This window comes from Rhopalosiphum padi, chromosome 2, assembly GCF_020882245.1.
Source record: "Rhopalosiphum padi isolate XX-2018 chromosome 2, ASM2088224v1, whole genome shotgun sequence".
In the NCBI taxonomy this organism is placed as follows: Eukaryota; Metazoa; Arthropoda; class Insecta; order Hemiptera; family Aphididae; genus Rhopalosiphum; species Rhopalosiphum padi.
In genome coordinates this window covers 61,020,203-61,047,866 of record NC_083598.1, presented here as the reverse complement: position 1 = coordinate 61,047,866, position 27,664 = coordinate 61,020,203, and the positions used below count along the sequence as shown (strand labels likewise).

The following is a 27,664-nucleotide window of genomic DNA, read 5'->3' as shown; positions in this document are numbered from 1 at the left end:
AACTAAAATAATTGTTAACCTTATTGTCGTTATTCTGTGGTGTTGTGGTGCTATACCAAATGGAACAACAAGTACTTTGAAAAGAGGCAGCTAAAATGCTGAGACCTTTGTCATACTTAATCATAGTAATAGAACTTCAATTTCTTGGATCAACAGAAAGTAAGAAAAATAATATATTTAAAAAAAATATATATACCATCAATTATGTACCAACATACATTTTTTTGATATTCCTCAAAGATCATTAGCAAAATAATTGATAATGAGAAAGATTATAATCTAGAGCCATTTAGAGTTTGGATAGGATCATATCATTTCGGAATTGTTATTTTTTAAATTAGAATATGTACAAGTTATTAATTTTTTTATTTTATTATTTAAAAATATATCGAACTTTTAAAAATATTTTTGACAGAAATTACACTTTTTTTTATTAAATTTAAAATTTTTATAATCACTTGGACAATTGCCGCGAATCTTAGTACATTTTATAAATAATATAAAATTATTTTTTCGACATTGTGTGATATTTCTAAATAAGCTAAGACTTCAAATGGAGAGTTTATTATGATTTCTTGGGATGAATAATATGAGGCTTTTATGAGTATGGTGATTTCTTCACTGGCTCGGTTTGTGTTGTCTTATTTTCGTATAATATACTCGTATGTTGTGAATCCTATCAACGTGTTTTCTCTGTAGCACGTGAAAATTTGTTTCTTGTAGAGTCTATTATTCGATTCCGACCAAATAATAATAATTGTATAGATTATACCGGCTATAAAACTATATAGCATAAACCATTAAACCATAAAGTATAAATGATTAGATTAGATTTTATTTATAAAGTCACAAGAATTAAATTAAATGAAAAATATTATTGAACAAAAATAAAACACAAAAATTAACCATCTATTTGCAGGCCTAAAAAATTGTATCGCCGGCCGAGGGCTGCCGACCTCTGCTGACATATAATACATTTTTGGAAAATTTTGTTGATTATTATTTAATGTTCACTGTTTATTGTGTAGTGAGTAGTGACCATTTAAGTTCTATTATAAGATATTATAGGTTGTATTATTATTATTATTTTTTTTATTTTTATTACTTGTTCGTACTTTTAATTCGATTGAGTTATATAATAGTCTTCATTGTTTTTGAAAAATGAGCTAATCTATATTTGATGCTATTGTATTTTAATTAAATACTCACGAAATAATTAAAATCTATTAGTTGCAATATTATTCATAAATGCATAAAAAATATCTTTTTTCTTTGGTAAAAGTGTATGAATGCATTATACATTAATGCATAATATTACTTCCGTTCGAATACACAACTTATGTATAAATACTAAATGTTTCCTAGTGTTCAATGAGTAAAATCCAATTCTTGTTGTATCTATACAAAAATTTGATCACTGGGAGACTGAGACTATATTGCATAAGCCATAAACCTATAAGTCATATTACTATAACTTTATATAAATTATATATAAGTATATTATATAATATAGACTATAGAGCATTTAATATTCCCAATATTATGGTACATTATACTATATATTAGTATATTAATATTTTATAATTTTAGTTGATTATGTTTTGGAAATTAATTTGATTTGTTTTGTAAAATAAAAATTACAATTTAATTAATTTATTCTTATTAAATTTGTATGAATATAATATTGCTATATTGGTATTTTGTTTTTTAGGATATGCCCCTGCGTATAGGCAACACTATTTGCTTGATATTAATAAAACTTGCTGCTGATATTTTAGTTTTTTTTTTTTACTTTTTCAAATTGGAAAATATATTTTATGCAAATTACAGGTAATATTTAATAAGGTAATATTACAGGCCAATTGATATGAATATTACCGACTTTGCATAACATAGTAGTATTATAACTTATTACATAGATTACTTAATATAATAAAGTTAATACTTATACTAGCATTTTAATTACATACAATTATACGTAAAAGCAAATATTTATGATTATTATTGCTGTGAGATTTTTTTCATGAGAAATTATAGCTTATTCAGTACGAAAAATATAATGTAAAAAACATACATTTTACTGATAAAATGATTTAAGATGGTGACGAGTGTATCTGTATTTCAAATATATCTTTAGATTTAATTAAATGTTCCGAAATGATTGTCTTAGTAATTTCATAAATAATATTTGCATGCCAATTTTAAGTCTAGAAATTAATAAAATAAAATTATGTTTATCAAAAATATAGGTTTTGTGCACCTTGCTGTAAATGATTGTCAAATTGTCAGAAGTACTCTTAAAAATTAAATTCTAATAACTAATATTATTCCAATAATTTTTATTATTAAAATGTTGAGATAAAATTGTAAATATAATTATTATTATATAAATTATTTGTGTATTCAATTTATATACTGTAACGTCTGTAACATTACCATATTCAAACTTAGTATAACCAATATTGTTTACATTTTTTATGTACGTAGGTACAGCAATATATTCCACTATGGTAAACATAGTATTCTATATTTTTATTAGGGTAGCCAGTGTTTTGGTTTCTTGAAGTGGTAGTACAATAATTATTTAATTTACAAATTATTTTAAAGTTAAAATTTCCGAATATTTTTAATTTTCATAGCCTCTAAGGGGATTCAATACCGTGATTTTTTGTTTTTGTCTAACGCACGTGTAACATAGGATTTTAGACGGATACTTTGTCAATCATACCAATTGATCCAATGAAGCGATAAGAATTCTAAAAACAGATTTGAATTTGCGTTGAGTCTACTTGAAATTGACTTTCCCAGATTTTGACTTTTTGATTTTAACTTCTCCAAAAATTGAAATACGGCAATTTTTAATTACTCTAATTAACATAATTTTTTTAGGAATTTGGAGGAAAATATCAAAGCTGTGAGAAAGTCGATTTCAAATAGACTTGACGACAAATTCAAATCTGTTTTCAGAATTCTTATCACTTTGTTGAATCAATTGATATGATTGGCAAATGATCCGTCTAAAATCCTATGTCGCGCGTGTATTAGATAAAAACAGAAAATCACGGTATCGAATCCCCTTAAAATATATTTGAATATTTTTCATTAGTGCGAAATTACTGGAAGTAATATTGGAGCAACACATATTGAATACATTTTTTCTATAATAATTAAAAATCCATGATGAATTTTTTTTTTTATTAATTTCTTTATAATTAAAATATACATACAAAATTATAATTCATATTTTGTATTTATTTGCAAAGTGTGTAATATTTATTTTGCTTAAGTGTTTTACAATAAGAGTAGATGTATTTTTAAAATTAATTCCTTGTACTGAAGTCTAAAAATGAATTTTTATGAATAATTATGATACATTTTTGTTAGAAGAAGCCGGATTAATTAATAATAAATAATACATTTACAGAACGTCATAACTCATAATTGATTAGGAAATGTATTCTTCAATGTAGGTATTTTAATAAGAAAATTATTGTTTTACAGGCTGTAGATTGGCTATAAAAGATAACTATCCTCATCTGTTCGTTTTCCCGGTAATTTTAAGTTTATATGTTGTGTCTATTATTAATAAAATTAAAATTTCAATCATAAATTAATATATATTTAAAATAGTATTTATGGTTATTTTTTTCAAAAAATATTCGATGTTTGTTATTTAAATAAAAAAAACACATACCTAGGTGGCTACGTAGTTTGTATTTTTATTATTATTGCGTACTTATTTTTAAGTACTTGAAATTTTGAATAATTTGAACTTATTACAACCTGTTTGAATCCAATGTTTTTAATTATCTGTGTCTTCTCTTCTCAATAAATCATCAGAAAAATACATACATTAGATATGCATAATAATGTATTTTTCATTTGAATAAGAATTCATACAAAGATGTTTTTTACGCATATTTTTGTACGATGTTTTCAAAACCCTATTTTAATTATTTTAGTTATAACAACTATGGCGGAAATCACTAAAGCATTACTTCCACCTCAGTTGCATTAGTCTATTATAAAATAAAATTAGGATACAATAGATACAAATACGGATATATACAATATATGCGCCGAGATGGCTAGAGTCTGCGCCAACAATGGAGCCTCGTTCAGTTTCCTCGATGGTGCTGCAGCATCTGCACCAGTCGCTCCTTCTACAGCTCTTCCTTTTCACTCAGAATACCTTAACTATCATGTTTCCAGTGTACTTAATCATTAGACTGATATCATTGTATACATATGGAAATGGTGTCTTGTTGTCTCTCCATACTAACCAATGCCTATATTAAAAATTTATATTATTACTTTTAAAAAGGGAATTGGAACATAATCCATCCTAAGGAGTAAAAACTAGTAATTAAATCTACAGCATATAATGTGGTATGTATAATATGTTACGGTCCAGGTGGACAAATCAGTCATAGTTTACAATGCTAATACTAGTACCGGTAATGTGCATTTTAGAGTTATTTTATTGTGTTATATTTTATAATATCTTTTAAATTAAGGTATGAAGTGAGAAGTAGTAAAATTCAGAAATGTTAGGCACTGCTTCTTACAAGTTGCCTTTTATTAGTACTGTCACTTTAGATAATCAGGAATTTTTTAGGTATTCTCAGCGTAGGTACGCCACATGGCTATTCGTCGTCCATCAATAAGGAAAAATTTGTTTCGCAATTATTATTATCTTGAGATTTTATGTTGCCATATTTATCATAGCCAACCGAACACATATTGTCGTTTGTACGTGCAATTTAGTGCCATTTTATACTTGTGTGTGCTGTTTTAAAAATGGAAAATTATTTTATTAATCATTTATAAACCTAACATTTAAAAGAAATAAGATAAAAAAGGAAAATTCGTTTAAAAAGAAATACAATTTTATATTCAATAAAAATTAATATACATTAAGTATTTTCCATTTTTTTTTTTTTTACTTATCAAATTTTTTAATAACATATTAAGCAATTATAAAAATGTCAATAATTAATGTATTTATTTTGTTCACTTGGGACTTTCAGTTTTAGTCATAGTATACAATGTCTGGTCTATGTGATATAATTATCTACATGGCTTGAATAAATTAGACATTGTAAACTTTGTTTAGTCAGTGTTTCATGTTTACATCATTTATACCTACTATTTAAATTTAAAATGCCTTATAAATAGTTAAAAAGATATTAATATCAATTAATAAATAAATTAAATAATTTTTTATCAATATTTTAATAGGTATTGAAAATGAGCTTAGAAAAATTTAGTGAAAATTTCAAGTATTTACGGTTGCTTGTTTTTAAAAATAAAATCGATTTTGTTGAATATATTGGTTTTGCGTAAAAATACCAGTTATCCTCAATTTTGTTTTTGTTTTTCCCGATTATTTAAAAAATAATGGTAATTTTAAATATTGACCTCCCTAAAGTACAAACTACATTTCGCTCCACATAGAATCGAAAACGAATAACAAATAAAAAATGTAACCTTATATGTTAGGTTAGGTTTTATTTTATATTTTATTATTTTATTTTTACAAAATAACCTATTGTAGTTGTGCGGAAGAAGGTAGAGAAGTGGTCGATACAAAATATTTATGTTTATATTTTTATAGGTAGCAGTAGTAAATATGGGTTTGCATCAATTGCATTATGTTATACCTGTTGAACCGGTCACTTGCTAATAAATAACGATCCTTCAAATGTTTACGCACGTTATGTTTATTAACAAGGGCAATTTTTGTTCGTTTATTCGTGTACTTTATTTGACTGGATTACATTTAATAAATTCTTTACAATGATTCACTTTTATAAATGGTTAAAACATTTTAACCGCAAATTATAATGTTTAACCTTAAAACTTGGCAGTGTTACAAATAGGAATTATAGGTATAAGTACTTTGTTCCAAAAACCGTATAGCAGGTAACATATTTATGTATTTTATTTAATATTTATACTCAAAATTATAGATATTTGTAAAGTATTATCAAAAAAGACTATGACGATATTAAAAATAAAATTACAAATCAGAAAGACCGATAAATTATAATTTAGAGTTTATATATATATATAATTAAATTATGATTTTTTGATTAAAATAAATTATATTTGGATCCCACATTAAGATTAAGTTTACTTCATCATAATACAGCAGTAACTTATGAGAAGTAAAAACCTATATTAATAAAAACAGTAATTCAATATAAATAAAACTTATATTAAAAGATTTTTGTTAAAAATAATCATACTCTAATAATAATACGTTAAACGATAAATTAATTTTATAAGTAAAAGAAATCAATATACTTAAAATATTTTTAAAATATTAAAATAATATTACTGGACATTAAATGTTTAATTAATCTTTTTTTCTAGGTTTTTACTTGTTCATTTTACATATTATTCATATTATAAAAATATTCATATTCATATTTAATTATTCATATATATATATATATTGAATTGATTGATACATAACTTAAGGTCTATAGGTCAAATTCTTTTTTTACACATTTTTTTTATCTTTTTATAAAAAAATTCAAATCACATCATGGACTTTAGTTTTTTTTTTTTAAGAATACTGAAATAGTTTGTTGTTTTTTAAATTTGGTTTTAACGATCCAATTATATTAAATTTATTGTTACTTTAATTTTACCACAAGAAGTTATCATTGTTCAAAAAAAATTTTCATCAGCTTTATATTTTTATATTTTAACACAATACATTTTTGTGGCTGTAATAGTTAAATATAATGTACAGTTAATACCAAGCCTTACCTAACAAATATAATGTATTATTTAAACTTGGATTAATGATTAAACATTATAATAGTAGGCGATTTTATAGTCAAATTAGGTATGCAGAGTATTTTTTTTTAACGTACAGTATTTTTTATTTGATTTCTTTTTCGGTCAAGTTCTAGAATAAAAACAAAAAAGTATTCGTTTGAAACATTCATAAAAAAAAAAACACAATTAAATTGTTAATTTTTTTCATCATATTATAGATTCCTTTATTTTAATCAGAATTCTTATTTTATTTATCTCATGCTTAGATTTTTGAAGTCATCGTTATGGAATTTTTTTTTGTTTTTTTTTTTTATTTTATATAGGTTAGTCTCTCTTACTATGAATAATTTATTTTAAAGCTGAGTACTCATTTTGTAATAATTTTCAAAATATTTTACTTATTGGTTTTCAAATTTGTAAATCATTTTCCGTCTAGTACAAAAAATACAAGTGTATATTATATATATATATATATGCGTGTGTGTGTATGTTGTTATGTTTCTGCACGATAAGGCTATTAAGTACCTTTTTTTTAACCAAATAAAAGTTTTTAAACCGATAATTGATTATGAGCACACGGCACTTGGCATTCGCTGACCATAAATCTGATTATTTTATTTTTAAATCGTTGTAGAGGTCATACTTATAATAATAACAGACTTCGTTTGTTATTTTTTTGTTGAAGAATGTTTCGTCATAAAGTCAAAAAGTAAACTGTTAAAGTCAAGCGCATTTATATTATGTAAAAGTTTGAAGAAAACGTTGCGACGTATTACCCATTTTGGGCTGAATCGGCGTATGACGTCGGAGCATAAGAATTTTATTATTTTTATTTTCACTACAATATGAAAGTTTAAAAAAAAGGAAAATATGAATAAATAATAAAATTATTATAACTATGTAATAGATTGATAAAAAAAAATATGATATTATGTTATTAGTGATTATATTTTCAATAAAATCACTCTCTGTCAGTTTGTTAAATGTTAGTAATAATAATAATAATACTTGTCCGTATGGTGCAAAAAGACGTTCGTATAATAATTTTTAAATATGTTTAACATTTTAGAAGGGGTACTACGTAGCTGACTGTACGCACTTGTGTCGTCACCAATCGGTTCGTCTCGTCGCTAAGGCGTAAGCATTGAAACCTACACGTATTAACAAAATTGATAAAATCGAAATTACTTACCCATTACCCATATAGTAAGCGTTTCATCGTGGAAACCGGTCATCTTAACAATCGTCCGGTATGCAGACGCGGCGCGGGAAATAAATTCGGTCGACTATTTCGTGGTGAGGTTTAAGATCATTTAAAAACAAACAAAAACAAAAATTCACGTGTTCCGTGGCCGTGAAGTGTAGACAGTATACGCTTCGGGCGAAGACCAAGACAGAAAAAAAAACTCGTTATCACGGTGATTGTGTCTACAATATTTTATACTGCACATAGGGCTTTACCCGTGACTCGATAAATAATGACTTTAATTAAAATTCATAGGTATCAAATAAACTTGGATGGAAATGTAAATGATTATCAGATTCATAATACTTGACATATTTTATTTATTATAATTTATAATAATAAAAATAATAACCAGAACCCAAACAGTAGTTAGTTGTTTTTTGCGTCACAGTATATTTTTTACGGACGGATCAGTTGTGTTCTACAAGGATGCTGTATTAATGCTATGATGCGGTTTGTGTATGTATATATATTGCTACACAGCACTTACAATCTATAAACAACCGAACTTTAAATCATCATTAAAAGTTCAACAATAATTTATGTTATTCTCAGAAAAATAGTAATGTTTTCATGATTTGTGCCGATACTGGTCTCCGTTAACATTATCCCTAACAATTTAAATTAACAACTAGGATTTTTGTTCATTTTTGGAAAGATTACCGCTAAAGAAAGTTTATATATGAAAACATTTTGCATAAAAGCCACATAATTATTTTTTTCAAGGTTTTTGACCAAATTTTTTCGAAAACTTGTTTTGCTTAACAAATTCTCGTTTTACCTTTTAAATGACTTAGTATTTTAAATAAATTATCTTATTAACTTTTAAATGTTGATATTTGAATCTTATTGATAATAACAAAATAGGATTTAGTTAATAAGTTATTATAATATCTGAAAAAGTGAACATGAATATGATATTATATGTGTATTAGTATGTTAAATAAAATACAACGTTTAGCCGATAAGATAGAAAGAAAATGTCCCAAACGGCTAAATGTGTTCATACCATACCATTATTCTTATTAAACGGAATCATATAGTAAATTCATTAATTGAAAGAAATTCGCGATGTATGGTTAGAATATCGATCATTGTTGTAAATATTTACAAAAAATAGTGTACTATAAGAATAATTATATTTGTAATCTGTTGTTGGCCATATTTACCTAGATATCAAAGTGAATAACATAATTTTATAAATAAGATAATTTTCGTAAGATATACATATAATGTTCTTATTTATTACGCAAATAACACCTTACTTGTGTCTTGTGTACTTATATCATTTATAAAAAAAACCAGTTCGATCAAGTTAAATATTGTACTTATTAATATAAATACATAGGATTGTGTATTAGAATGAATGAGAGATTAAATTAACGAGGTCAACAAAAGTAATTGCGTTAACTTTTGAATCAGGATATTTTTATTATCAAAATATTATGATATTATACTTTGCATCAGTACCCGTGTAATAGTGTATCTTAGGTGATAATGCTTTACCTGCAGTAAAATTGTATAAGAACATGAGGGGGGGGAGGGCAAAGACTATGCTCTAATTTTCCAAGTCACAACTGTTATCATATAATAACTTACCGATAATTCTTAATGTAAGCTGTATACCTATATGATATGCACCATATTAGAAAAAAATATTTTTATTAGTCGTCGAATTACAAAATACATTTTTATTGATTACTATAACTATCCAAATAATACTGATTTCTTATTGTTTAAGAATATAGTATATTATAGATGGATATGGGCCAAGATGTACAATACTTTATAATGACGAATAGAAATCGGAGATACTTAAAATACAATTATATAACTATTAATTTTTGGAACAAAGCATTGATAATTGCAAATTAATTCCATCATATCCGTATTGGTATTGAAATAACTCCGAGGTGTTCAAATTGGGATTGGTAAATTGTGTCTCAAATGACCTTATCACGGTAAATTGGGCCCCCCCAAAAATGTTAATACGTTAAATATAGAACGTCAAATTTTATAATTATGATATAAATTAATATATATGTGTGGTTTTATAATATCATGCATAAGTCATAACATGTCATCGGTAAAAACTGAAATGATAAAGATTTAACAAATTCAAATTCAACATGATATATGATTCACAGCTATTTGTTGTACGCAAGGTGGTGGCTGAAAATTCAGTTTAAATATTTGGGGGAAATGTAGCAACAGGTGAGATATAAGTGTCTAGTATATAATCGCAAAATATCTGTATTTACTTATCATTTGGTTGTATGCCTATTAAATCTTCTATAAAACTTTTGCCAACTTCTTCAGGCCTTAAAAATGGCAAACCAAAGAAATATTTAAAAATATTGCTGAACTGTTGTATAAATATAAAACAATAACGTTTTAATTTTTTAATATTTTAGACTTAGTTGCACCAATGATTTATACCCGGGACTCAATTTACCACTTTCGAAATGTATACCAATTATCGGGGACCCGATTCACCAAGGCCGTTAAAATCGGGGAGGAAATATTAAAATATCAACTATTCAAGTAATAATAAAATGATAAAATAATTACTACAGTTTAATTGTGATAGACCACATAAAAAAATGAAAATTTCGCTAGTCCGTGTAATACTTACCTTTGGAATCAAAATACATGATGCTCTTTCGACAAAGAACTTACTTTTGGTTGTGTATTTATATTTAACCTTAGTCAGATACATAATACATGACTAAACCTCAATATCATGTTTGTACCTACATAGACAGATACTGAAATGAGTGACATTAAATTTAAATGATAAACTTCTTGCAAGTAATAATGATGTAATGATGTATTATTATGATAGTGTTGGATTTTCGTGCCATGCAAATACGTATATGTAAACCCACCAGTTATAAAAGAATAAATATATTAAAAAAAAAGTTTTCGTTTGGAACTCTGGTTGAAAAGTTTATCTAAAGAAATTCCAGCTCAAAGCCACGAAGTTTTTTTTTAATAAAATTCTGTTGGTACTTCATAAAATGTAAATGGAAATAAGATAAAAATATGTTTAGTGTATAGCAGACGGGTATAGAACAAAACCACGTACTTACTAATGACATCTAAATGATATAATAAAACCTTATGAAATTCAAAAAATCTCTTTTTAAGTAGCATATCTGATATAATAACATACTAAAAAATTATGGATTAGTCTAACCCGTGAAGGGCCATACTATAAACGTATATATTATATTATACCTACATTGTACAGAGCAGGTCACCGTGTTTAACTATTTTCCTTTGCAGGTAATAATATTGTGAAGAAAATAGAAAAATATTATAGTTGGTCTTATATATATATATATATGTAATAAAATATACTATATAGTACTTAAGTATTTTGCTAATTTTATTTCCTATGAAAATATATATATTTTGTTATTGTCAGTAATTTACCTTGAGAATGTTGTACGTCGATAACTAGTTATAATTTTAGTATGTATTCTGGTTTGTGACGATATTAATTTCAAATTTATATCTTAAATGTTTGTAGGAAGTATAATATAATATATTATGAAATATAATCTTAGACATTTTGGATTGTAAAAAAACAAATTAGAATCATATTAATATTAAATAGAGGTTTTTTTATACGCATTGGAAACAATATTTTTACCCTTATTTTATATACATTGTATGATTGAAATTTTAAAGTATTTTTTAAATTATTTTTACTTCGTATATTAATGAAAATTTGGCATAGTAATTTGTTGTATTTAATTTTTTCTATGCTTCCAATTTATAGTGATTATTTCTTTCTTTTAAATCCATTTTAATTTCAACTTTCAAGTTGCAAAAATTTCACAATATCTGTTTGGACAAATCTTTATAACTTTTTCTTTAAAGCTCTTAAATTCCTACTGTACGATATTCTGAATTTGTTTTCAATAAACATATAAATAGTTGTATACGTCGTAAACATTTTAAATTAAACTATTGATGTTTCATAGTTAAATTACGCATAAAATACTACTACTATAAAAATTATGGTTGTAAAGCTGAGTTTACAGTTTAAAGCTCTCTAAATTAGTCTAAAACTAAAAATATATTTATCAAATATTCTAAAAATTAATGTTTATAAACAGTATTATCCTAAAATGATGGGGGGGGGGGTTGGATTAATGTATGTACTACGCACAACTAAAATACAGCGAAACCTCCCTTAACAGATACCTCTAAATACCGAACATTCTATATAACAGATACTTTTATGGCATTTTAACTTTTGATTTTAATCATTTCTATTGTAATTTTGAGGAATTAGAAAATACATTAACATACGAAATGGCTTCGCGTCAAAATACGAAACAATCTAAAGTAACTGATTTTTTTAATATACAAGTAATATGTTAGTTTTAATTTTTATATTATCAATATTTTTTATGTTTTTACCTTTGCATTTTTAAAAATACATAAAAATAATCAAAATATAAATAAATTAAATTTATTATGTACCTATAATGTATATGAATAAACTATAAATAACTTTAAATTAATAAATCAATTTTTTTTTTATAATTTCAATTTTTTATTTCTCCCTCTAAATACCGGACAAAATTTCAGCGACCAAGGGTATCCGGTATTTAGAGGTTTCACTGTGTTAGTTTTCTGTGGAGTTTCTGATTCAATATGAATTATTAATCACCGATTACCGCTATATGTAGAAATTTAAAAACCATTGGAAGATACTAAAGGTATTAAAAATAAAATTTTACATATAATAATAAACGCGTAAGGTTAGGTTATTATGTATATGGTAACAATTTATTTGATATGTTTTTAACGAATTCAAATCTTGAAATATTTTTGTTTTCATATTTCAACATTTCTTGTCTCAAAAAAATATTGTTTCTATTGTTATTTTTTTCATTTTAATTACCGCTTTGCTATGTATTTTTATATATGTATCTATTTGAATGTATTTAAGTAAGCAAATCGGTAATCGATAATCATTAATTGGTGACTAGCCACTATACAGTACTTATCGAATGTAGAGACTTTTTATTTTTAAGTAGGTACATCGTCGTTATTTGTAAATTATTTTTTTGAAAAATATTATTACTTGGGACTCAGTTTACCTAGCACGTTAAAGTTTCCGGACTCAATTTACCTAGCCCCAATATCCACCCAATTATTTGGGACTCAGTTTACCACTCCCGGGTTCACGCGTGTAGTTAAATTCACAAATTCACGTAATTGCATACGTGAATTTTAATTTTGCATGAACACGTGAAATACTAATTAAAATTTACGTTGTGCGTAGGATGTACAGATCAACTCAAATATTTACGCCAAAAAATCTAAAAAAAAAAAAAACGATGGTCAAAAAATCCATGGCCGACATGTGCGAATACCTCTTGCCCATACGCATATATTTTCTACCGTACAAACAATTCGTGCCGAATACAACACACAATGTAAATATTTACCATAGTGGACCCGGCTACGTATTAATATGCGACTTTTGTAAACATTATTGGTTTGTGAAAGTAGGTAGCAATTGACAAATAAAACATCGGACTCAATAATTATCATAAAAATAATACCGTAAATAGATTCTGAAGTTAATACGAACCGTATTTGTTTGATAACCACTTAATATGTAATTGTTGATACATGCGTTATTATTATATTATATAATAACGAACATTTTTATAAATATAAAATAGCGTAATATTAATATTTTGATGGATTAAAAAAAATGTGGTTTAACTATTTTTATGTAACTTGGAAAGTTATAGTTTAATGGAGGGTTGCATGAATAATTACTAAACGCTTAATAAATCAATAGTACGCCTATGGTTCCTTAAACATGATTTAGTCACCTGTGATCCTATGATCGGTCAATTAAATTTTAATAAACCATAGAATTATCATACATTTTTTATGAAATCCAGAATTATGACCATAGTAACTAAAATTATTTATTTTAATATTAAAAATATATTTATTTATCTTTATGACTTAGAAAAGTTATAAATTCGGTACTTAATCGTATTTCATCAATTGACAATATTAATAGATAAGATCTAAAAATATATTAAAAGGTCAGTTTACTAGATTAAAATGTCAATATTTTAAAGATTAATTATCAAGACTCAATGTTGTTCATCATTTTAAAAAATGAATAACATAATCTTTTCAAAATTTGGCTTATATTGCATATTTAGAGAAAATCCTTTGTTTTTTCATTTTATTGAATTCTAATTACTGGCACCCATTTTACTGACAAAGGTTAATTAACGCTTAACCCGAAATTAAAAAAAATACTTAAACTATTAAACCATTATTTTGGTATTTAAAGATTAATTTATTAATATAGTTTTGTATTGAATATTTATGTTGTTTGTAGCCTTGGGCGATAATAATTTAAATTATATTAAGTATACCTATATAGATTTTAAATTACCATTTCATTGTGCCAAAAGTCAAGTTCAACAAATTGTTAATTATTTTAATTTTGAACCATAACACTGAAATGCGCCACTGTGTGGTATCTTCATCAAATTAACATATAATTTTTTTGATTTTATAACATTTATGCTCATTATATCATTAGATTGTACAATTAAAAAAGGTTTGCAGGAAAAGTAGGTAATAATGACTTTTATTGTACCGTTGTTTCAAGCTTTAAACCTTTTTATATACAACCTATATATTTGTATGTATGGTATAATATTAAAAATATTTTGAATTTTTTTTGAACTATTTATAGAAAATTGAAATTTTCGATTTGTTTATATATAAATATTGATAAAAAAATAATTACAAACAGTTAAAAATGCTTTGGTAATTTAATATATGGTTCCTAGTAAGTGTTTCATTACGCGTTTAAAAATGGGCGAAATTTTTTTTTACAAATTTTTATTGAAAAATATTCACTGCGTCAAAATTCCTGAAATTAAATACAAGACCCCTCATAAGTTTTCTAATAATATATTTATACAAATATTAAATATACATAGGCACAATTTTTATTATATGCATTTGAAGTTAAAATGTTGACGAAATTTGTCATTTTAAATTATTTCGTAGTTAGAAATGCATAAAGAAACTTTTTGTTTTATAATTAAGTCTTGAAAATTGTATACAAAATTCATTTGAATTAATTAATACTGAAACCATCATAAAATCTAAGATATATATAAAGATAATTGTTTTATAAATATTTTAAATTTAAATTTGGTTAAAATTACTAATTATTTAAACGATGATAATTATTATTCTGTTATAATTTAAAAGCATTATTAGTGGGAACTTAATGTTTATATACATATATTAATATTAATATGGATTTTTCTCTATGTTATAATACTTATAACATTTTTGATGCATTAAAAATTATCATCAATTTAGAGTATATGAACTTATTTTTACTGTATTATGGTATTTACGAAAAGACAATATTAAATTTGCCATTATATAAGTTGATATAATATGGCATACATTTAGCTATAAAAATTGAACACTTAAACATTTTGAACTAAAAAATAATTTGCCAATGTTTATAATCGATGAATGTATTGAATTTCAACGTTAACCTTAACAAGTGTTTGATAAAAAGGCTTGAAAATTTAATAAAAGGTTCCTTATAAGTTTTTATTATAGTTTTTATTGTACATATAAGGTGTATAGATATATATATATTTTTTAAGCAATTGAAATTCAAATATTGATAATATTCGTTTATAAAATGTTAAATTCTTATAGTTAAAGATTAAAAATGTAATATAAAAGGTTTCTTATACTATACTATAGACCAGCAGTTCCAAAACATTTTTGGTTGACGCGTCCCTAAAAATAAAAAAATGTAATCACGCCTCCCTTTAATAAACGAAACAATTTTTTTTATTATTTTATAGTGCTATTTTAGTACTTATAATGTAACAGTACAATATCAATTTTTACTTCGTGCCTCCCACGAGAGAGGTATGTCTCACAGTTTGAGAAACCCTGCAATAGAAAAAAAATCTAAAATATTTGTAAACAATTTTTTTTTATAAACAATATATGCTGAAATTGAGATAAAATTAGATATTAATCAAAGAATAATAGTTTTAGTTATTTTGTTGTAATTTGAAAATACTATAACTTAGAACATGGAACTTGAAACTTTTAGTCTAAACGTCCATTATTATATTTTATTATGGTACTCACAATGAAATTTCCAATTCAGTTTTATTTTATCAAAAATAATGGTTTAAAGTTTAAACCCCAAATTAAGCTTGTAACTTCCTTTGCCCCCTTGGATAGAACTAACGCGACCAAGTGGGCGATATCGCCCACTTTGAGAAACGTTGGCTTAAACCATATAAAACATGTTTTATTTTTATTTTAGAAAAAATTTAGAACATGTCTTTTTTTATTCAAATTAATACTATTATAGGTTTTTTAAAATACATAAATCATATTCGCAAATAATTTTGTAAATTAAGTTATTAATTAATTAATTTAATATTAATTTATACATAAATAAAATTATATAACAGATAAACACAAATACAATACAAATAAAATAGATTAGATAATTAGAATAGAAAATTACGCATCATAATATTATAATTTTTAAATTTTTTTTCTATCAATATGTTTTATAATATAGCTGGTCTATTAACTATTGTTTTGTGATTCTTTTATGACATCTGTCAATCAACCGTCATTTTATTTTATTAGAACAGAATAGAATGTATGTCTATTATTATTAAATAACCCAAATGAACTATTAAAATGTCTACTAAAATGTATTTTATTAACAGGGGGATATTTTATAACCCAATAAGTAACTGAGAGTTATATATTTTTTATTATATGAACAGGTTTCACTGAACAACTTACCGGCTACTGGCCTTGTCGTTAAGGTTGTAGGGGACATCTATTTGGAAATTTTCTACTTTAGTCGTGGTTGGAACATTGACGAGACGATTTCCTTCCTAGGACGTTGCAAAGTAAGTACACGTTATTATCATTTTTTTTTAAACTAAGATTACTAAATCATCGAAAGATTACCTAGTTTAAAACAATTTAACATAGTATATTAAAAATTAATTTTTCTTGTCAAACAGTGTTTTGAGTATTATTCTTATTATTATTTTTTAGTGATAATTTACTAAATTTATTTAATCTTTTCAATATTTATACTAAGAAAAATAATATTAACGGATCCTTAGCGTGCTATATTATAAAAGTATATTTAGTTCTCTATATTAATAACCTTACTATAATTTGTGCCGTGAATTATTTTAATTTTTCAAAATAATTTAATAGGTATAGTTTTTTTTAAATAAATTCACCTTGTAAAACAGTGTTTTTTGTTAAATTAATATTCTTATTATTATTCTTTTTAGTGATTATCTATTTAATTAAATTAATTTTTCAATATTTATACTAAGAAAAATTATATTAACGGATCATTAGTGTGGAATATTTTAAAAGTATATTTAGTTCACTATATTAATACCTAATTTTAATATAAACTGTGCCATAGATTATTTTAATTATTAATTAAAATCGTATTTATTGATATTCACTATTAAAATATAAAAAAAATGTTTACACACTGTTTGCATTTTTTGACGCAAAAAATTTTAAAATCCTGATACTCTGATTTAAATATATTTTAACAATATACAGAATAATAAAAATATTAATTGAATCTATAGAAAAATTTAAAAATTGATTTTTATGAAAAAAGTGAATATGTTTTTAATTGCCATTATGTTATGTATATACAAGTAAATTTTATAATTTATTTTCTAATATTTCTAATACTAATATTAATATTTGTATGATTAAATTGTTAAAATTTAACAATAAAAACAAAACAAAAAACGATTATCTATCATTAATGATATATTTTAACTCAAAATCACTACATTTTTAAGAAATGCCTATACATTATTTATTTATAACAGTTATTCAACTTTATTTTTATACTGATTAAAAATTAATTTAAATTAACTTTGATGATGTAATTTTACGTGATACGAAAATTGATCGTATATTAACTAACGCGATTTCATTTTATTGAACGACTATGAGAAGAATACAAATTATAGAAACTAATGACGAAATACTATAGTCTATATTTGTGTATCAAATAGTCGTGTAACACTTTCGATTTAATAAAGAAAAATGTATTGATATATTTATTCAAGTCTAGTACTTTTTAATTTTTGTACAAGATAACAATTCAGAAGTTTTATTTCAATATTGTCCATAAAATCTAATCTTAATGATTCCAGAGAAAATTAGTTAAACCGACATATTTCATAAATTTCAAGAAATTAAAAATATTAAATAAAAATAGGTTTGGCTTTGTAAAGATAAATTACTGCTAAAGCTTGATTCAAATCGTAGTAATAATTGCATTGTCGAATACATGTTTGTACTCGTATAAGTCTTATAGAGTAGAGACGTGGCTGTCTGTTATTTCCTAATATGCATAGTTTCGTTATTATTAGTCCCTAAAAATAGTTGTTCTCCTTTTACCTTGAAGAAGATAATTTTTGTCGTTGTATCGTCAAAGTAGTAATCGATTATTTCCAACAGCCTGTCTACCTTGTGTACACGTATAGGAATGGTAAGAACAACTTTTTGCGAACGTGTGCTTTGGAACTTGACAATTCATAATACCTACGCAGAGGTATAAAGATGTATTGATATTGATTATTAATATTAATGTACTAGTATATATATCCAAGGAATTTTGCGTACATAGATATCAGATTATTCGAATTAAATATCATAAACTAGAAGTTCACAATAAATACGAGTCGTTCTAGTTTTTCCAGTACACGATCAAGGCCATTAAATTTTAAAATAGTCTAAACTTCTTCAACATGGATATATTTCTAATGAAATATTGTTTGTTCAAGGTGGTTTAATTCACTTGACTCCTGTTGTCCTGTGTTTCAAATGTTCATTAGTGTGTGTGTAATCATTAAATGTAATGAAACAACTATTATTTTGATAACTATTTTAATTACGTTAGACGACCAATGTTGTTTCATTAAAACTTAGATGATATATATATCTGCATTTAAAATTGTATGTATAAGGCAATTTAGTCGAAGTAGAAGATACCACAAATAAATAATACATTTAATCTTTAAATTTGCAATTGTATAAATTATTTGTAATATAATGTGATTGTGGCTCGTTCTTTTAAGCAATGAAATTTAATAATATTTAAATTGTATAAGTTACTTATTTAATTTTATAAGATATATCAAAAAAAACTAAGGATAAGGTTACATATCTGTAAGAATTAAAATCTTTTAACAATAAAATTGATGTTTAAATGTGAATAATTTTATAAATAATTAAATTTACAATGCAATTTCTGAGTATGCTATAGTAGTAATAGTACAAAAGAAAGGCGAGCATCTGTATAGTTTCATTAAATTGTGCATTATACTGTGTAGGAGATATTTTAAAATTTAAAATTGGTGACAGATAATGATTACGAGTAAAGCTTTGTAGTTATATTATTTAGTGTTAATTTTAAGCGATCTTAAAAATGATGAAAACTAAAGATTATTGATATTATGTCATGAATATATAATATAGTTTAAAGAAGTTAAGGAAGCGCACCAGTGAAATATTCTTCTCCGTTTTAAGGTTTATATACGAGTATATACGTAGACGTAGAATATACTAAAGACTTCATTTCGTATTTCTTTAATTATGATTACACAATTTAAATAAAGTAAAAGCCATTGCCTATCATAACAATAATAAAGAATAGTATTTTATATATTTTATCAGTTGTTTATTTTCCAATAGATATTTTAATTTTATAATTATCAATAACTTTCCTAAGAATAAAAAATAAAAAATATTAAAAAACTTTCGGAGAAAACACATATAACGTAGTTATGTTTTTATTTGTATATGTTAATGTAGGTATCTATATAATTATATTAATTTTAACAATGCAATTGTAATAAGTGATTTACGGAGAGAGGTTTAAATTTTTAACTACCTATATAACACTTGTGTAAGATAGAGAAAGAAAATTATGCTGCTGTGCTCTAAAGAGTATTCAAATTTCAAGCAGGTATATAACATAATACAACTATGAATTTAGGCAAAATAAAAAAAAACGAATTAAACAGTTACATTGAGTTTTGCCTTAAATATATATTAAGATATGATATTTAATATGATCATACTTTTCAATTGAATAATATATACAAATTTGCACAAACTTAAAACGGCAATGTTTTCATCTCTGGGAAAATCAATTAATAATTTGAATCTAGAACAATATTTAGTAGTTATATAAATGTTTTTAAATGATATAAAAATTAAATATTGATAGTAATTTAAATGTATCTATGTTATAATTGTTTTAATAACATACAGTTCATCAAGTGTGGTAAAATAAACTTACTAGTACAGGTGAAATTCATATAAACATAAAATTAAAAGATATTATTTATTTTATGTATTCAATTTTATTTTAATTGATTGTTAATTAAATTAATATCAATGGATCAATTTAGGATTTAGAAAATTAAAACTTATTATGAATAAAGTTATAAATTTAAATAAAAATAATATAATTATATTATATTCTGCATGTGTTTTATTAAAAAAATATGGCAACTAAATAGATTTCAAAAAGACTTTAATTTACGTGATAGACAAAAGTATTGAAAACTTTAGAAAGAAAAATTAACAGCCGTTCGATGTATTGCAAAAAAATCAAAAACCACAAAGAGAAAAAATTCGTTTTAGATTCTAATTAGAGTGATGAAATTATGTATATTTATTTGACAATGATATTTGTTTTTTTATTATAATATTTAAAAACAGTTTTATTTTAATTATAGTATAATAAATGCTTAATCTTAAAATGCGAAATTGAAATCCGGAAGGAAATCGTATATTGTTGATACTAAGTAATGTGAAAATTCCCAGCACCTCTTTTAATAAACGAAAAATATTTAAAAAATAATTATGTTGAAACAGGATCATTTAAATTTTCAACAAAATTAATCTCGTTTTATTGTTATAATTAAAAAACGAATATAGTAAGCATTTTAAATTTTCAACAAAAATATTTTATATTAGAATTTTATGCATATAATACATTTTTAAAATGTGTAAATCTACGAAATATTTACACATAAAATAATAATTCCTTTGCAAATAGTTGATGTTATAATGTTATAATTTAAATAATATTTATTGTAAAAATTGTACTTAATTGCACTAAATGAAACTGTCGGTGTAAATAACATTTATAATTTTTTCATTGAATACACGTTTTGAAATTACTATGAATTTTATGTTTGTACTATTTTTAGTATGGAAGTGTCTCAAGATTTTCGCGCGACTTCTAAACATTCAGCGGGTGGGCTTCGAATGACAAGTACCGAGTTGACTGCCTATGCAATAATTTCTTTTATTGTGGTGCTATGGTGTCATTACAAATGGAACCGCAGACACTTCGAAAGAGTGGCTGCCAAAATGACGGGACCTCCGTCATATCCAATTATTGGCGCTGGGCTTGAGTTTGTTGGTACACCCCAACGTAAGATAAACAATAACAAATAAAAAACAATGAGAAATAATATTGACACTCGTTTTAATTTTTTTTCAGAGGTCATAAAGAGAATTATTAAACTGTTCGAAATCTATGGTTCCGAACCGTTCAAAGTATGGTTAGGTACATCTTTGGGCGTAACCATAAGCAAGCCAGAAGACGTACAAGTAATTATTTTAATAAATAATGTTTTATTTAAATGAATTAAAGAGATAAACTGGTTTGATGAAAACGCAAATTGAATAAGGGTGTGGGAGTCAGGAAATGAGAATGCATGTGCTATTTATTCTACAAGTAACTCAATAAATAATTTCCAGACGTGTCATAAAGCATGACGGAAATTCAATAGGTATTTAGTGTATAAAACCTGATTTGTTTCAGATAGTATTAAACAGTTCCAAGGCCCTGGAGAAAGACAAGTTTTACAAATTTTTCAAGAATACTGTAGGTGAAGGCTTGTTTTCAGCCCCAGGTCAGTATAAAACAGTGTAATCCTTGATAATTTGCGTGTCAATTTTATTTATACCTTCCATAATTGATATTTTATTGATAGATTGCTCTTGAAAAATAACTATGATGAAATAAACTCGCTGTCGCAAATTTTAATTAAGTGTGAAATAACAATTAGAACAACGTTATAAAAGTACAGTTAATATTTATATAAGTGCATATATTATAATTAATAATATTTACTATTATTTAACGAACAACGATGTACATAATTATGTAAAAGTGTAAAAATATGAATACAGAAATTACCGTGTATTGACTAACATAATACGTATCAAAAGTCTATATCGTGAACGTATACCATAGACGAATTTTTATTTTTTAAATCATCTATAACAAAATTAAAAACCTGTTAATGAGCTGAGGATTTGAATTAGTTTAATTTTTGGATTCCTAGTGTAGCGATGAATGATTAATTTTACAATGATGTGTACTTTTGTTTTTATGTTCACGATAAGTAGTTAAAAAAATGCTTTGATTTTAAACTTTGAGGGATATAAAATTGAATCTAGTCTGTACTTTAAAAAAGTTAAAATTAAAAATTCTCAGTAATTTTTTTTTTGTAATTAGGATAAACTAACAAAAAATTAAGGAAAAACGGGAATTTTTACATTAAACCAGTTTTTGACTAAATTGATTTCTTTGTTTGTTATAATTTATTCAAAAACGAATAACTGCAGAAACTTGAAATTTTTATTTGTCCACTTTATTTTTTTTTATATGGTATAATTTTGAATTTCGTTGAGCTATTTATAGAAAAATTATTGTAAGAAGAATTGTACATTATCTTATTATTATTTTATATGCAATTACGATTTTTTTTATAAATGTTGAATGATTATAATAATGATTTATGAATGTGTAAGAATACTTGAAAATTGAATAAGTTCTTAATGAGCGGTACATTACCCAATTAAAAAAATGTTGAAAATTTAGTCACAATATTTTTTATACAATAATGTATAATTGAATTCACACCAATTTAATAGTGACCCATTACATCTAATGTACAGCAAAGCGGTACCCACTTAGTATACTTTTTTTTTTACTTAAATGACGTATTGAATTAATTTGATTGCCATCGAGTTTATACTTTCAAAAATTTAAGATAAATAATATAATATGTAAAAGAGATAACTACTCAATTAGTTGAAAACTTATAAATTGCTACATCAATATTTTGTTGATAAAATAAGAATTTAATTTAATGAAATTTATAGTATTATAACAAAAAACAATAATACTTATAATAATATTGTGCACGTATGTATGATATTATTACATGTAAAATATTAGTGTATTTAAACTTATATAGACTAGAATCTTAAGTAATTCAAAATATATATTTATTAGTATTCAAATACTGAATTAATTAAAATCAATAGATCATTATTAATTATAATTTAATTTACATAGCAATTTATCCTATTAAACATAACAATTTTAAAAATGTTTTCAGTTCATAAATGGCGAAGACATCGACGTCTTATTACTCCAGTATTTAACGCCAATCTGCTCGATCAGTTTTTCCCTGTTTTTAATGAGAAAAACCGAATTCTTACTATAAATCTTAAGAAGGAATTAGGTAAAACTCAACCATTTGATCTTTGGGACTATATAGCGGATACCACTCTTGATATAATCTGTCGTAAGTATTTTAATATTTTAAATATGTTATCTATATTGGTATTTACATAATATTATTTACTTTAGAAACTGCAATGGGTTACAATCTCGACACACAATTAAATAATGAGTCTGAATTTGCTGAAGCATTAACAAAGTAATACAATGCAATGTATAAAATAATATAAAGAACATATTTTAATATATATAAGTTATTTATTTTTAGAGCATCAGAATTGGATTCGATGAGAATTTACAAACCATGGTTATATCCCGATATAATATTTTCAATTTATGGAAAACTTACGGGACTACACAAGGTCTACAAAACGTTGCACAAACTTCCAAATCAAGTAATTTTATAATTTTATATACATAAATAAACACATTTTATGCTCAGTATTAATATGTTTTAATAAATTATTTTTACAATTTTAGGTGATCAAGGAAATGAAAGAAACATACGCGGAAAGGAAAATAGAAAATAAAACTAACGCCATAAACGTCAACGATGGCGATAGTGAGTGATTCGGGACTAGAATAAAGTGTTATATTTTGAAACATACTGTTTTATTGTTTATTTTAATTATATTTTAGAAAAGCGATTAAAAGTGTTTTTGGACACGTTATTGGATCTGAATGAAGCTGGTGCAAACTTTTCTGATGAAGAACTTAGAGATGAAGTTGTGACTATGATGATTGGTGTAAGTGTAACTAAAAATAGTTAAGTGTGTAGACAATTTTTAAATATTAATGGCATATTAATTACAGGGCAGTGAAACCAGTGCTATTACAGTCTGCTTTTGTCTATTAATGTTAGCTATCCATCCAGAAATTCAAGTAAGTGTGCCTGTGAATTATAGTGTTTAAAATATTGAAACAGTATGGTTGAAAACATATACCATAGAACCATATGTAATATGTTCGAATTTTGTATGAGTTTGATTTGATCATAATTATCAAGTTAAAAATACATTATTGTATAAGTACTAATTGTTACTCTTTTATATCATAGGACAAAGTTTACGATGAAATTTATGAAACAGTAGGTGACGGCGACCAAACAATAACTATCGAAGATACTACTAAATTAGTTTACCTCGAACAATGTATTCGAGAAACTCTTCGATTATACCCTATTGGGCCGTTGTTACTTAGACAACTCCAAGATGATGTTAAAATTTGTAAGTGAATATTAAAATTGTTATATCATAGTAAATTACACGTTGTAATACATTTATAATTTAGTTTCCGGTGATCACACGCTGCCAAAAGGAACAACATGTATCATATCTCCAATATGTACGCACCATATGCCTGAGTTGTATCCAAATCCGTGGACGTTTAACCCGGATAACTTTGACGTTGAAAATGTTAATAAACGCCATAAATATAGTTTTATAGCTTTCAGTGGCGGCCCGAGGGGTTGCATAGGTAAAGTAACATATTATTGCTTATAAGTTAAACATTTAATATAACAACGAAAGCATAGTACATAATTTTAATATATAATATACGTGTATTTAATTTATTTAAATGACAGGATCAAAATATGCGATGTTGTCAATGAAAGTTCTAATATCAACGTTTTTGCGAAACTACAGTGTACATACAGATATTAAATTAAGTGATATTAAATTAAAACTAGATTTATTAATGAGAAGTGCTAATGGTTATCCTGTGACTATTCAACCAAGAGATAGAAGACCTACATATAAACAAAATTAGAAATATTGGAAGGACAATTTGTGATAGATAATATTATAATACATTATCAGAGAAAAAAACAAGATTAAGTTTATGAGAAGTTTGTAAATGGTTTTACAAAAGAAGTGTGTTAAATTAAATTTTGAAATATGTGTTATTATTTTTATTTATATTATTGACTTGTAATTTTATTTTATATATTTATTTCAAGTGTTAATATGTATTTTAGTTATAATATTTATCATGGAAATCGTATACAATTGTATAAAATCGTCAATAGATTGCTATTGATAGTAGCACCTTTTATTTTGTCGTCGTGTTAATAAAACTAAACTAAAAGGCCTAATTAAAACTGGTGGGTGCTTCTAATCTCAACTATGTGTATCCTATGTGACTTGTGTCCACCCTCAAATTATGTTTTACTTTACTACACTTTTCAGTAGCCGAATAACAAACACCAGGCCTATATATTTATTTCATCTGTTCCTTGTAGTCTTGTAAAAATAATACCAAACAATTACTGCGTGTATCTTAATAATAATACATTTTATTTATATATATATATATTCAAAATTACTTCAGTTTTCTATTTATTCTATGAATAGTATATTTAGTTAAGTCATATTGATATACTTATGTTCCATATGTTAAATAAACTATAATATTTTGGGAAAAATGTATTGTAATAGTACAATTAAGATTCATTTGCAAATGGACTATACTATTATACTTTATCATACTCATAATATTAAAAAAAATATATATATATTGTAAGTAATAAAAAACAATAATGTTTTTTATGGCCATATTCATTAATCATTATTCATCTTGTAAAGTAAACGTATTATTTTTCTTACATAAACTATTTTTATGTGCTTATTAAGCTTATTTAAATGCCTATTTCATAAAAAACTAAAAGCAATATTACATTCCGTAAAAAATAGTTAAAGATTCTAAGGCTACATTAAGTTTAATAATATATTTAGGTATTTATAATGAGTTAACGACGGAGTACTTTTGATACATTAACGATTAAGTATAAAGTAAAATATTTAGCAAACATAAATATAAATAAAAACTGTAGCTACATAGGTATTATTATACAAATTTAGGTTATTAGTCATGGAATTTTTTTTGGTATAAAACTTCATACCAAGTCTTAAAATTTCAAATTATATATTTGATCATTACAACAGACTGCACAATGACTGTGAGTTGTGACTCGCAAATTTAACACATTTTACTCCTAATATTTTATTTTACGCAATATAACTTTATTTCTATAAAATATGTTGCCTATACCGCTATACCTCAGGTTTTTTTGTATTTTAAATAATTTCAGCAATAAAGACCAATATTATAGCTGAACATAATATTTAGATTTTTTACATATTATAAGGCAAATACATGGAATACAACATATTTACAAACTTGTTGTCTAATTTATTACATTTTAGTGATTATCTATTGGACTTTTGTGCCGATTGATTCTAAGAGGTTAGTGGGAATGTTGGGTTATCTCTTAGGATGATACCTATATGGCAAAAATAAAATTGACTTTTTTATCGTTATTACGTGCTTATTTTGTTTTGGTAACACAACTAACCATGGATGCAATGATTGAAAAGTTTCAGAGTCAAAAACTTACTCCTTCACCCTAAAAATGTTCAAAACGTAGTATTTACCTAAAAACAGATTTTCGAGACCTCTAGAGGTAAATTTTTTATTAATCGCAATTAAAACTATTTCAAAAGGTAAGGTGACGTTTCGTCCAACGTTCTAACCTATTTGTAACTGTCTCATGAATACCCTTCATTTTTAAAACGACCTGAAATTAGTTTTTTTTATACGTCCACAGGTGGCCGTGGCCCATATGAAAAAAATAAAATAGATTAATGTATATAAATAATAGAATAACAGAGTAATAGAAATGATTATGTTTTTGAAAATTTAATTTATATAATTATAATACAAGTATGTATTATAGTAATGTCATCGGTTGTTGTTTGTGCATCACTATTGTTATTTTTCACTTTTTTTTGGAAGATAGTTGTGCACCGTTCGATTTTTGGGTTATACATAGTTTGCGCATGGGCTGTTAAAAAGGTCATACATAATTTGCGTATGAATATTATTTAATTATAGAACTAAAAAAAAGGTCTATACCGACTATACTCAAGAGTGCTAGT

General features: G+C 24.7%; 1 protein-coding gene across 2 annotated transcripts; it reads left to right on the top strand.

Moving 5' to 3' along the window:
• Window positions 1-26,051, top strand: LOC132921504 (cytochrome P450 4C1-like). Of its 2 annotated transcripts, none has more exons than XM_060984562.1 (14): window positions 1-159; window positions 16,897-17,025; window positions 21,394-21,620; window positions 21,690-21,799; window positions 22,014-22,104; window positions 23,602-23,790; window positions 23,856-23,925; window positions 23,995-24,121; window positions 24,207-24,288; window positions 24,366-24,472; window positions 24,540-24,608; window positions 24,784-24,952; window positions 25,017-25,202; window positions 25,312-26,051. In XM_060984562.1, the coding sequence occupies exons 3-14, from the start codon at window positions 21,395-21,397 to the stop codon at window positions 25,494-25,496; spliced, it is 1,611 nt and encodes a 536-aa protein (XP_060840545.1). In that variant the 5' UTR covers window positions 1-159; window positions 16,897-17,025; window position 21,394; the 3' UTR covers window positions 25,497-26,051. The 2 variants fall into 2 exon arrangements, with proteins under 2 accessions (XP_060840545.1, XP_060840544.1); XM_060984561.1 differs by lacking the exon at window positions 1-159 and adding an exon at window positions 5,771-5,925.
• The last annotated feature ends 1,613 nt before the right edge of the window (window positions 26,052-27,664 follow it).

Coding starts and splice junctions, on each gene's coding strand:
- LOC132921504 (XM_060984562.1), top strand. CDS start 21,395: ATGGAAGTGTCTCAAGATTTTCGCGCGACTTCTAAACATTCAGCGGGT. Junction 23,791..23,855: donor CACTCTTGATATAATCTGTC/GTAAGTATTTTA, acceptor TATTTACTTTAG/AAACTGCAATGGGTTACAAT. Junction 24,289..24,365: donor AAACGTCAACGATGGCGATA/GTGAGTGATTCG, acceptor ATTATATTTTAG/AAAAGCGATTAAAAGTGTTT.